The following is a 13243-nucleotide window of genomic DNA, read 5'->3' as shown; positions in this document are numbered from 1 at the left end:
AAAAAAAAAAAAAAAAAAGAAGCTAAATATATAACAAAATTAAAAAATGTCAACGGGAAGGAAAAGGTATAGAAACCGGATCAGCTGGGATAACACGGCCTTTGATACCGCGAAGAGGAGCTTCTTCAGTTTTTCCGTTCTTGACATAGTTGAACTGAACGTATTGAATGCCGAGTGCACCTGCTCCGACCTGAATCTTGGTTACGGCATCATGTCCCGATCCATCGTCCCATTGGTTGCCTCCTTTCCCTCCTTGTGCTTCCACCTTTTGAGCCATCTTTTTTGCTTTTTACTAATATTACGAGTAACTGCGAAAACAAATTGTTAACTTCAACTATTAGCTAAAATTTACAAAATTATATTATCACAAGAGATAGAGAGGAAAGAGAGCTGACCTTCAAAGAGAGAGAGTGGTGATTAGTGATGAATTGAAGTGTCAATTTATTGACCTCTTCGAATAAGCCAATATAATTGACCAATAAATAATTTAAATAATATCAAGATATTTATTGATTTCTTAGATCCGGATATAGGCTATTAATTAATTCCTACAATTCTAAATAATATTAGTCTATAAATTCGTGATCCACGAGGAATATTAAAATGTTTTTATCAAAAACGCTTAAAAATATTATTACGCTTAAATTTTTTTTGACCAACTCATATTCTTATAATTTTCCAAATAATATTCTTTTATATTTGGAGTTTTTTTCCTTTCTATATTTGGTCATAACCTAAGATAACGTGTTTACGCATGGGTCCAGGAAAATATATAACTATGTATTTTAAAGGAATGTATCCGCAATACGTTAATATTTATATATATTATATTTAATTAACCAAAAAAAAAATACGTTAATATTTGTTTAAACTATGGCATATAAGATTAGCATCAGACATCATATAGTATAAAATTTACAGAGAGAGTATTCACCAATTGATACAAATAGAGAGAGACAAAAAAAGAGATATCGATTATATTATTAGAAAAAATTAAAATCATAGGGTCGTATATCAATTGTATTATGCACGAATAATTAGTAAAGGGTTCAAGTTGCATTTTTATAAGTTTGAATTGTGGAATTAGTGACCTTTACTAGGAGTCTGATTGGTTGCCGATGAAAAAAAAAAAACAGAGAATAGTGAAGATTTGATTGAGAGAAATTCAGAACCAATGGAGGAAATAGAAATACTAATTGTAATCTATATTATCCATTCAAATTAAAATCTCATATCTCATTGAAAACATATAATAATGAATCAAGATACATATCTAGCCAAATATTTAAGAAACTAGATTTGAACCCGTAGTACACAGCGGAACGATTTATTATTATTTTTAAAATTTTGAAAACTAATAAAGTCAAATTGATAGACTTATATATATTAAAATAAGTTCCAACATTTTTAAAAATATTTAGTTTTACTAAGGATGTAAAATGGCTTAATAGTATATTTTTCAGTAGACTAATTTAAAGTGTATAATGTTTTAGATATAAATATATATTATTCGTTTCGTAAGTGATATGTTTAAATTATGTAACACATTATTGTAGTCAACACAATTTTAAATTATAATTTTATTTTATTAAATTTAATTTTGTTATAATTTTATTAACTAATCATCTCTATACTTTTAAAAACATGTAATTGCTATTGATATCTTGATTTCGAAATAATAGTGATCATATATTGACATTTATGAGAAAATATTAGCATGTATATCTATTAGGTTACGTTTAAATTCCATTTCATATTGAGCCAGATTAGGCATGTTTATATGAAGAATTTGAAGGGCCTGCTTTTTGTTTTTGTTTTTTTTCCAAATGTAAACTGACAATTTTTGTCTGGAATCTAGATAGGAAACGACACTTTCCTTTTTTTTTTCTTTTTTTTCTTAAAGCTGAACATCTCTGATCAATCAACTTCGTCAAACTTTTCATGTTGATTCCAGAAAATTAGTTCTCTATTTCAATCTGTATCCTTTTAATCTTTCCATAAATCTGTTTTTTGGAGAGCTATTCAAGGGTCAGATAACGATTGTTGTGAAAAAGTGGTGCTTTTCCATTTTGTTTTAATCGGCTATCTATCAGCAATTAATCAAGTGAAGTATGATTTTTTCTTTAAATTAGTTGACTCCTTCAAGCAATCGATCATCTGGGTAAGATGCTTCTAAATCTTTATATATCATTTGTACTTGTATGATTTCTACTATCTTTGGCTGTGAAGATCTAATCCTCTGGATTTTTTACTTGATGATGTTATAGATTTTGTTTAATCCCGATTAATAGTAGGATGTATAATACAGAAAATCGTTTATATCGTTTACGACCAATCTAAGAGCCTTAGTCAATCTGAAATTGTGTTGATTTTTTCATGTAGCGGAGACAACATCTGCCCAATACTCGTAGTATTTACCAATCATATCACCGGTATAGCTTTCATTATGTAATTAGCACTTCAAGATTCAAATAAGTAATCTATGGTGTTACTAACTTTTTGTTGTCTTTCTAATTCGGGGGAATCATTGATTGTTACAGATAAAAATTACAACCAGATCGGTTTATGTTATATCCTGAAAGATCGAATTTCTGGAAACGACCAGGTTATATTCTCCGTCATTGATCGTTTGTTTCCTTCTGCTTTAGTGGTTGTGTGTGGTTTTTCACATATTTTTTTAAGGCTCTAGCAGGTGAAATTTGCCTATACACCTACTGGAAACTTCAGCCTTCGAGACTTTCATCACGCTGTTAACATCTTGCCTTTGGATGCGTTTGTACCTAAGATCGATGAATCGGGAGCCATGTCTTGCGGAGGTCTCTCTCTGTATTCATCGATTTATCTCTGTTTTTTTTATAGTTTCCTGGTTAATTTGATGATCGTTGATCGTAATAAATTGTTTATAGATTCATAATTTCTAAGAATATTGCTAATTTCTTATCAATATTGCTAATTTATTATCAATATTGCTAATTTATTATTAAAAGGTCTCTCTCTGTATTCGAAAAATATTGCTAATTTCTACCCCCCCCAAATGTAATTGATTTTGTCTACTGAAATACTAACTGCCTGCTATATTATTTGTAGATGACCTGTTTGACATCACATAATATTGCTGAGCCAAATTCTATAAGATTCATCATAATTAACAAAATTCGTTTTGACCTTAGTTTTGAAAGGTTAGTTTTCTAGAACACTAACTACTGCATTATTATATACATGAATTTATTTAACATGAATAAAACTATGAAAACTTTATTATGATAAGATTTGATTCCAGAATGTAAATCCAACAGAAATAATAAAATACCGGAAATGTTTTTAAGCAGTTTCATAAACCTGTAGCCAAACATGGTTCCTTGTATGAGTCGGTTGAGCACGATATGGTAACTCCTAAAATCTTTTCCACTTGTTGGTCCCTTCAAAAACCTAAAAAGAATTTTACATAACATACAGAGATTATATAGAGATATTTCTGAATAATATATAGATATAAATATAGATATATTGCTTGTCAATATTTTTAAAAAATATTGAGAACTCACCATCCATCATTATTTTCAAAGATTCTGAAATATTTCTTTGAAGACAACATTCATTGTTTGCGTTTTGGGCTCCCCTTCTTTATCCACTATAAGAACTCTTAAACCCTTCTTAGATGTAACCCTTGACAACGCTACATATAGCTGTCCATGAGAGAACACTGGTCGAGGAAGAAACAATCCAACTTCTTCTAGTGATTGTCCTTGACTCTTGTTTATAATAATTGCAAAAGCCACAACCAATGGAAATTGCCTTCTCCTCATCCTGAAAGGCAATTTAGTGTCTGATGGTTTTATCATGACTTTTGGAATCAAAACTTTGTCTCCAACTCTATCCCCTGTAATAACGCAAGCTTCCAGAACATTGTTCCCCATCTGAGTAATCTGCAATCTAGTACCATTGCATAAAGCACCTTTAGGATCAATATTCCTCCATAACATAACAGGAGCACCTATCTTGAGCCGTAGCCTATGGTTTGGCAATCCAGATAGTCTGATACTATTCAAAAAATCAGAACTGAAGACTGGATTGTTTAAAGATTCGATATCCTGAGGGTCAATACTATCAGCACTTAAGTAGACCATTTCTTCTCCTGTATAGACATAGATATAATCAATATGTAAAAGATGTCAAACAAAGTAAAATAAGGAAGTGTTTAGTATATACTAACCTTCGAGCTTTTCAAGCAATCTTTCATTTATAGTGTGAACATCGCTATTTGTTGGACATAAGATAGCTCTGCTTTGAAAAAATTTGGGATCTTTTTCCTCTTGCAACATTTCCAAATTTCCATACACGACTCTGCTTATAGCATCTATAGGATCATCAACATTTTTGATTAGAAATTCNATAATTGCAAAAGCCACAACCAATGGAAATTGCCTTCTCCTCATCCTGAAAGGCAATTTAGTGTCTGATGGTTTTATCATGACTTTTGGAATCAAAACTTTGTCTCCAACTCTATCCCCTGTAATAACGCAAGCTTCCAGAACATTGTTCCCCATCTGAGTAATCTGCAATCTAGTACCATTGCATAAAGCACCTTTAGGATCAATATTCCTCCATAACATAACAGGAGCACCTATCTTGAGCCGTAGCCTATGGTTTGGCAATCCAGATAGTCTGATACTATTCAAAAAATCAGAACTGAAGACTGGATTGTTTAAAGATTCGATATCCTGAGGGTCAATACTATCAGCACTTAAGTAGACCATTTCTTCTCCTGTATAGACATAGATATAATCAATATGTAAAAGATGTCAAACAAAGTAAAATAAGGAAGTGTTTAGTATATACTAACCTTCGAGCTTTTCAAGCAATCTTTCATTTATAGTGTGAACATCGCTATTTGTTGGACATAAGATAGCTCTGCTTTGAAAAAATTTGGGATCTTTTTCCTCTTGCAACATTTCCAAATTTCCATACACGACTCTGCTTATAGCATCTATAGGATCATCAACATTTTTGATTAGAAATTCATCTGGAATATCAATTAGAGCTTCCCTATCATTAGGCTCAGCAATTTTCCCATCACCAACAGCTAATATCCAATCAGAAAACTCCTTGATATTTTCTGCTTCGTTCTCCGACACTCCATTTGACATAAGACGCATGTTCTTTGTCAAAGTTAGAACCTTACAATGCTCCCAGAGATATGATGAATTTAAAGACGCTAGAACAATCTGAGCCCTACCAGCACCGTTGATAACTGGGAGAACTTGTCTGAAATCACCTCCAAAGACAACAACCTTTCCACCAAACGGCTTATTATCATTGTTTCTCATAATATCTGACAAACTCCTATCCAAATTCTCAAAACAATATTTGCTCATCACTGGTGCTTCATCCCATATGATAAGAGAAGTTTCTTTCAACATGTTAGTAAGATCTGAATTAGGATTGATATTACACATTGTAAAATCATTAGGGTTAATAGGGATACAGAACCTTGAATGTGCAGTCCTCCCACCCTCCAACAACAAAGACGCAATACCGCTTGATGCAACATTAATTGCTATCAATCCCCTATATCTAACAGCAGCAGACAGAGTTTTCCACAACAAAGTTTTCCCTGTTCCTCCAAAGCCATATACAAAAAACACTCCTCCATTGTCTTTCAGAACAGCCCCCATGATCTTATCATATATTGCTCTTTGTTCTGATGTCATCTTATTTACCCACTCATCATGTTTTGATTTCAAATAATCACGATCGTAGTTCTTCTGTTCTGTAATGAGACGGTTGGAATGATCAACATCTATGTCAGTTGGCTTAGGCATCTCGTCAAATGTTTTTAGAGTTCCACCATTGCTTAACATTAGTTCTTCAATCTCATGGAGAGTATAATTTTTCTTCTCATCATCCGTTAAATTCAATTCTGCACATAATAATTAGATATCAGTCACTTAACTATTTTACGAAAATAAAACTTGCTTAAATGTCTTTTTTTGAAATTAAAAACTGTAAGATGTTTAAATGATACCAAACCTGGATTATTGTATTGTTCTCTTTTCTTGTACTCAATGTCTTCTGATAATACTTCCCAAGTTTTATCCCACACATGTTCTGGTCTTGATAAACAACCATCTAACAACATCATAGTGAATAAATTGCGCAGTTGAGGTCCAAAAAACCACTGACTTGCTTCAATAATACTATCTATATAGGCTTGATCATCTTCCAAAATACCACGCGCCCAACATGCTTTTTTGTATGTGTCATACACAACACCTCTATAAGTTTTAATATCTTCATCACTTTTAGGACCAGTGACTATACCAAGAAGGATTCTCATGTAATATTCTGCTTCTATCTTATGTGGAACATAATTAATCATTCCTATAGAAAAACCTCTCTCCCTAAGCTTCCATAGTTTTTTTTTTCATACCAAGTGAAATATTTAGGAATTTCAGCATAAGTGAACTGCCTAGCAAATTCACAAACCTGATTCAATTTGAGGTAGGCCATGAACATAGAATCTACATTAGCTCTTCTTTCCAAAACATCTTCAAGATTATATTTGCCTTTGTAAAAACTGGTTGTTTTCCTGGTTGATGGAATGGAAGTTTCATTACTGGTATACTTCTATATTGTATTGGAAATTTAAAAAGCCTACAAGCTGCTTCAGAAGCTGAAACATATCTACAGAAAATGAAATCAACTTTCAGATTTTTACAACACAATATCTAAATAGTGTATATTCTTCGAATTGAGTAGTGAAGGATTTTAAAAATACCTGCAATCAAACCAATTTTTTACTTCATCTTTTTTCTTCTCTTCGGGATTTATAGAGGAAGAAACATCACCACATCCTGTGTCCGTTGAGTTGTTACTAATATTGGTGACACCATTATCGTTTGAAGTAGGTTTTTTTTGTAGGTTCTATCACAAAAGCTACACGATCTTGTCCCTTGTTAATATAATTAAATAAGTATTTGATAGAACCTGATTGGTTGCACCACTCAACATTGATGTGAGCCCGATAACGCAATGATAGGATACGATTGTAAGGAACAACATATCTGTTCTCACACTTTATTCCATTCTTCTCTACAAAAACCGTAGATGCTCTCCTTCTATATACTGGATATCCATCTTTGCCAATAGTAGTATCTTCAACATACTCCTTAGGAAAAAACTTTGAGCATTTTCCATCAACCATACATGGTGAGTTTGGATTCGCCGCACCACATGGTCCGTGGATCATGCAATCCTTTATAACTTCATATAGTTCTGGATCTTCATCTTTATCTGGAATCTCAGCAGAGATTATCTTGTTAATGGCATCGCTTGTTGGCAATTTACAACTTTGATCCATGAATAGAAAGATATGGGCATGAGGAAGTCCTCTTTTCTGGAATTCAACAATGTACATTGCTGCATTAATTTAAAACATTATGATAGTAAATTAAATACAAATAATATCAAAATAAAGCATAAAAAAAACTCACCAGATGTAGTCTTCCCTAAAAGATGTTTTTCTGTTAAGTCTTTGATAAGAGAATCAAGTTTTATCTTGAATATCCTGCACATAATGTCTGGTCTATCATCTGAACTCAGTATCCTCTTCTTCAAGTACCTTGTAATTTCTGGCCACTTGGGATTACATGTAAATTTAATGAATAAGTCGGGAAAACCATACTGTTTACATGTAGTCATGGCATCATAATAACCCTGCAACATATAACGAGGTCAACCGGTGAAAGAAGCTGGTATTCGAACTTGCTTCCCTTGCTCCTCCATGTTATAGTTTCCACTTTCGGCCGCAACTTCCAGAGATGCATAATTATCACATCTTAGATTAGACTGGTTAAATTTTATATACTTCAACCTGTTTGATTCCAGACTCGTGTATGCATCTACTAAGAACTGTTGGAATAGACGCTTAGACCTTAGGAGAGTTTGAGCTTCATTCTCTCTTTCCTGGATTCTGAAAGCAAACCATTGTCTCATACTAATAAACTTATTTTTTGTATCTGGGTTGTCACCTCTAAACCCTTTCTCTATTCCAATTCTGAAACCATCTTCACCATAGGGAAAAATAAGAGGGTATTGTAGTGCCAAGTAAGAAACATGCACTTCACTTATTCTTTGTAGCTTTCCATAATTCTTTTCTTGTACAACTATATCACGTCCAGGCATCTCAGGGCGAAAATCACCAGGAATCAAAGCAGCAACTTCTGCTGTTGTTGGCATAGAATATGTTCTCCCATCCTAACCTACACGATCACTAATGATGCGCATATGAAATTTATCTTCTTCATTAGCAGCAAACTTATCTTTCGCTTGTCTAAATGCATCAACATAAGGATTTACTTCATCCAGCATCTTAATAAGTTTAGCGATGAGCTCCTTTCTTATATTATTCCTCTCTTTGACACTCACGAATTTTTTACCCTTGTTGTCCATAAATTTCATTAAAAAAAAAACCGTTTATCAGTAGAAGGCTGTTAAAACACAGTAGTACCTATTGTGAAGGATACAGTTGTAGAAAAAAATAAAAGTTGAATGTTGATCGTTTCATACCTCATTATAGTTGATCTGTTTTCAATCTCATTCTCAGTATCTACTATATATAGCTGTGAAAACTTGGCGTAATCTCCATCTTCTGGCTTCATACTTCCAATTTTGTGAAAATTTTGGCCATGTAGCTGGAATTGCTTAGGACATTTTCCCTTCTCAATGGATCGATCGACTTGACCACCAAGAGAAGTAAATGCAAAAAGCATATTGTATGCTCTGATATTCTCTCTAAAATGCCTACTTAGTGCATCATCCTTACTAAGTAATTCTCTCATTAGCTCTGGTGCTTCTTTTAGGAAGGGTATCTTTACAGTTCCTTGTAAACAACAGAGGGAGAATTTTGGTTTTTTTGTTCTTCTTCGTTTGTTTAGTCGCTCATCATACCACATCATAGATTCAAAGTAACTACACTTGTATGTTGGATCACCATGATCTAAATATTCACTTTCATGCCCTACAAAAGTCAAATTGAAATATAATTTAATATAAACCACTAAGTTAAATAAAATCAGATTTGTACTTTTACGAATAATACCTTTTTGTCTTTTTCGAGCCGAAGATTTACCCTTTGAATTAGATATTGACGTGCCACCAGAAGATAATGATTTTACACTGAAACCTTTACGTCGTTTCTTTTTTACCGTAAATGCAACATCTGTTTCTATTGTGATCTCACTGCTAGACAGTGAAGTTTCTGAAACAGTGTCTTCTTGACTACTACATCGAATTCATGTTCATAATCTGAATGATCCTCACCTATTATCGTAATATAGTTAGTAGTGAAATAGATGAGGTCGCATAATTAATTATTAAACAATCTCAGACAGCTTACCTTCGGTTGAAGAAGCATAATTGGTGTTTTCCATATACTCCACCAAATGTGGAATAATTTTTTTTTGTTTTTTGAGTGGTTGTTTAACTACATTTCCTACTGGTACATCTGAATGTTTCAAAGTTTTGCATCGTTAGTATGTAGATGTTTGAATAATAATTAATAATACTAACTCTTAACTGTTTAAATATTTTCCAGGTTTTGTACTCTTACTTGGTGTTGGCCAGCTTGGCTTATGTCTTCTAATTCTATCAGGTTGGTTTGTAATGTCTTCTAAAACCTGTTTTGAAGTACGTTTGTTTTGGCTTTGACAACTTGATCTTCTGGCTTTAGTTGTTGATATAACATCTGGTGAAAAAATATTATAATCAGTTTCCCATTTACTAAAATTATAGAAATTTAAGTAAAGAATGTTATTAAACATACCATCAACAATAGTACTTTCTGAAGTCCCAAATAGATTACCGTCAACAATAGTACTTTCTGAAGTCTCAAACAGATTCGTAATTAATGATGACTTTTCTCTGGTCAATGTAACAGGGGTCGTGTGTGTTTCCTCTTCAAAAGTTGCTGGTGATGAGGAAAAAGTTTAGGCAGCTAAGTTTGGGAACGTGGTAATCTTAATAAACATGGTATTATTTACTTACACTTGATAGCTTCATTTCTTAGATCTTCAATAAGATCGGTTGTTCCTAGTGGACAATAGGATTGTCGTATATTCACCAGAGAGAGATTAGATGCTTCTGCTACGGAACTGGTTACTGTTTGGTGAATCAAACAATATCATTATTAGAAATGAGGTTAGTGTAATGAGCATATACATTGGAAATTTAATCCAATAATGACTGACTTTTACCTTTCTTAGAACTGCTACGAATGGAGGATAAGAAATCTACATCACCAGGATCTGCATATGATTGGTTTATCTTGAGGTGTGTAGTTCTCAACACAGTTTATTGCCACTCCTTCACCTATCGATTGTAAATGCTTATTATATTGCTAAAATAAGATTCAAAGACAATAACATGTTTTGTAACAGATACAGTAGGAAACATACACGTTGAAGATGGGGTTACACTACTGCTGTTTTGCAAATAAGATCCATCCAAATAGGAACAGGTTGATAACTTTTCTCTGCTGTTATTGACTGAACCAAAACTTTGTCGGATTGTTATTGGTGAGAAATTGTTGTTTTGATCTTCAAGATCCTCTTTTCCTGCATGACAGAATTGCATTGCCAGAAGAGTGACAACCTTTTATGATACACAATTCTCATACAAAATAAAAGATTTGAGGAAAACACCAATTCTCATGTGTACCTATATTTTTTGGAGTACCCCTGTTTCTTGTTGGATAGATTGATTCTTCTAGAGGAACAGGAGATAAATTAGTTAAATCTGTAAAAAGCCTTCCAAAAATCCCTTTCACATTGACACTATCAACTTTTTCTTAAGTAGCATGAGAATTCTCATTCACGAACACGTTATCACTGGTAGTAGGCTCAGTAGGACACTTCCTCTTACTCTGTCGATTTCCACAATCAAATCCATTTCATGACAAATCTCTCTTGTTCCTCATCCATCACTTTCTTTTTTCTTGCTATCTATCTCATTAAAAATAGTTGAAGGAATAACTAACAAATCCTATATGCATTTTGAACGTAAATGAAGGAATAAGTTTCTGTAATTGAGGATCATATCGATGTAGACATAAATAAAATCATAGTATGGAAAGATTTTCGATGTCTTGTTAGTGATTTTCTTGTTTCTGAAATCGTAATAATATTTTCATTTAAGTTATTTTATATATCATATATTTAAGAGTATTCCATTTTTTCTTTAGACTATATTGATACAAATATGGTATAGTATTTATTTGAGAAAATTCATCAAATTTTTTGTAGATATTGTAAGGTACAATTTTCTCATATTAACGTAAGCCTATATTTTCATTATCATATAAACCTAGGAAAATATGCAGATAAAATATTATTATTATGCTTTTATAATATTAGTAACCATTCTATAGTAATAATAATAATGTTAAAATTTGTTGTTTATAATAATTAAACTATAATTTTTTATGGTTGAAAATGTTTTCAAAAGATTTAGTTGTATATATAAGTTATAAATGTTCTACCTAGATAGAGATATAACAATTTCCCAACGGTATATAACATTCACATTTATAATGGGTTATAATAAAACTCAATCCGGAAAGTTCGAAAATGGTCTCATTCCAAAAATTTAATAAACCAAATATGCCTTGTAATAATTTTATTAAGTTGTAAGGCCAACAACAACAACAAAGGAAAACCAATAGCAATTATTATTCTCGATGGATTCCAAAGAATAGGATCCTTTATTTAGTGCTTGAAAGAAAATTAAAACTTAAAATTCCAATGATCCAATGACCGATTCATTCTCTCACTTCTTCTTGTAAGTAGTCCCATTGCCTCCTTCTACCATCCCTGCAGTAGCCGTCTTTGCCTGTGCCATAATCTCACCCTTTGTGAGCTTCTCCTGTTTTATGTTGACAACCTTGANGATAGAGATATAACAATTTCCCAACGGTATATAACATTCACATTTATAATGGGTTATAATAAAACTCAATCCGGAAAGTTCGAAAATGGTCTCATTCCAAAAATTTAATAAACCAAATATGCCTTGTAATAATTTTATTAAGTTGTAAGGCCAACAACAACAACAAAGGAAAACCAATAGCAATTATTATTCTCGATGGATTCCAAAGAATAGGATCCTTTATTTAGTGCTTGAAAGAAAATTAAAACTTAAAATTCCAATGATCCAATGACCGATTCATTCTCTCACTTCTTCTTGTAAGTAGTCCCATTGCCTCCTTCTACCATCCCTGCAGTAGCCGTCTTTGCCTGTGCCATAATCTCACCCTTTGTGAGCTTCTCCTGTTTTATGTTGACAACCTTGATGTGATCCAAACAAAGTTTCTTGGTAGCAGAAGCATTATCTAGAGGAACATTTGAATCACCGGGTTATCGCTTGGAAGAAGGAGTGGTAGACTCAGAGGCTTCTTCACTACTTGTAAGTAGTAGGGTTACCTAAACAGAGATTCAATCAACTAAATTTTACAAAATCATATTATAAGATAATGTTAAATTGTCCATACCTGATCATTGGTGCTATCATCAGTTGGATTATCTCCACTATGAGACAGCTCAGTCACATCATCATCGTTAGTACCATCCTTGGAAAGAACTTTTGAAACCTTGTATGTATCCAACTCATTCCACAAGTTGTCGTTTTCAATGCTTACCAGAAACTGGTAAGTTTTCCCAACCAAATTCCTGATAGCTGCTGGCAAATTTTTTGGATCTTCCATCTGTAAAGATTATTTTTTTTGATAGCCCTTTAAATATTTATCACATTTTACACAGCTAAAGAACAATTGTCTAACTAAATACATATTACCTCATCAAAGGGTCCTTCAATTAGAATGTTAGCGGTACAACCAACAATCTCAGCAGCTGGGCTATCGAAAAGCATTAATTTCATCTGTCCTGTTTGATCCATCACCTTGACATGTGTTTTGAACCTAAACGATTTATGTATTAGAGTGATAATGGATTACATATTAAGGATATGAGTAGTTTGCTTTAATACCTTGCTAAGATATTAGTCACTTGTGCATGGCAAGTATCACACTGCCACTTATGTTTCTTTGTAACAGATGCATTTCCATTAGTAGTAGACTTCACCTCGGAAACCTTCTTATTACACTTTTTACATGCAATGTAGTACCACGCCCAGTCACAGTCTATGGTGTAAATAGTACATATCAGCTTAACCTTACCAACCTACAATCAAT

General features: G+C 32.8%; 2 protein-coding genes across 2 annotated transcripts in view; both read right to left on the bottom strand.

Annotated features, from left to right (window-relative positions):
• The window catches only part of LOC104781311 (PYK10-binding protein 1), a 1969-nt gene extending 1478 nt beyond the window's left edge, over nt 1–491 (bottom strand). Inside the window, exons 1-2 of the mRNA XM_010505951.1 lie at nt 396–491; nt 77–308 (exon numbers count right to left, since the gene is read on the bottom strand). Coding sequence (XP_010504253.1) covers nt 77–277 — 201 coding nt within the window. The 5' untranslated portion in view covers nt 278–308; nt 396–491. The remainder of the gene's footprint in view (nt 1–76; nt 309–395) is intronic.
• The window catches only part of LOC104705032 (replication protein A 70 kDa DNA-binding subunit B-like), a 3721-nt gene continuing 2301 nt past the window's right edge, over nt 11824–13243 (bottom strand). The window contains exons 8-12 of the mRNA XM_010421026.1: nt 13039–13192; nt 12847–12970; nt 12545–12757; nt 12267–12323; nt 11824–11919 (exon numbers count right to left, since the gene is read on the bottom strand). Of these exons, the coding sequence (XP_010419328.1) occupies nt 11824–11919; nt 12267–12323; nt 12545–12757; nt 12847–12970; nt 13039–13192 (644 nt within the window). The remainder of the gene's footprint in view (nt 11920–12266; nt 12324–12544; nt 12758–12846; nt 12971–13038; nt 13193–13243) is intronic.

The sequence above is a fragment of the Camelina sativa genome, chromosome 1 (assembly GCF_000633955.1).
Source record: "Camelina sativa cultivar DH55 chromosome 1, Cs, whole genome shotgun sequence".
In the NCBI taxonomy this organism is placed as follows: domain Eukaryota; kingdom Viridiplantae; phylum Streptophyta; class Magnoliopsida; order Brassicales; family Brassicaceae; genus Camelina; species Camelina sativa.
The sequence above is the reverse complement of the archived record's forward strand: the minus strand, read 5'-3'. Positions and strand labels throughout refer to the sequence as shown.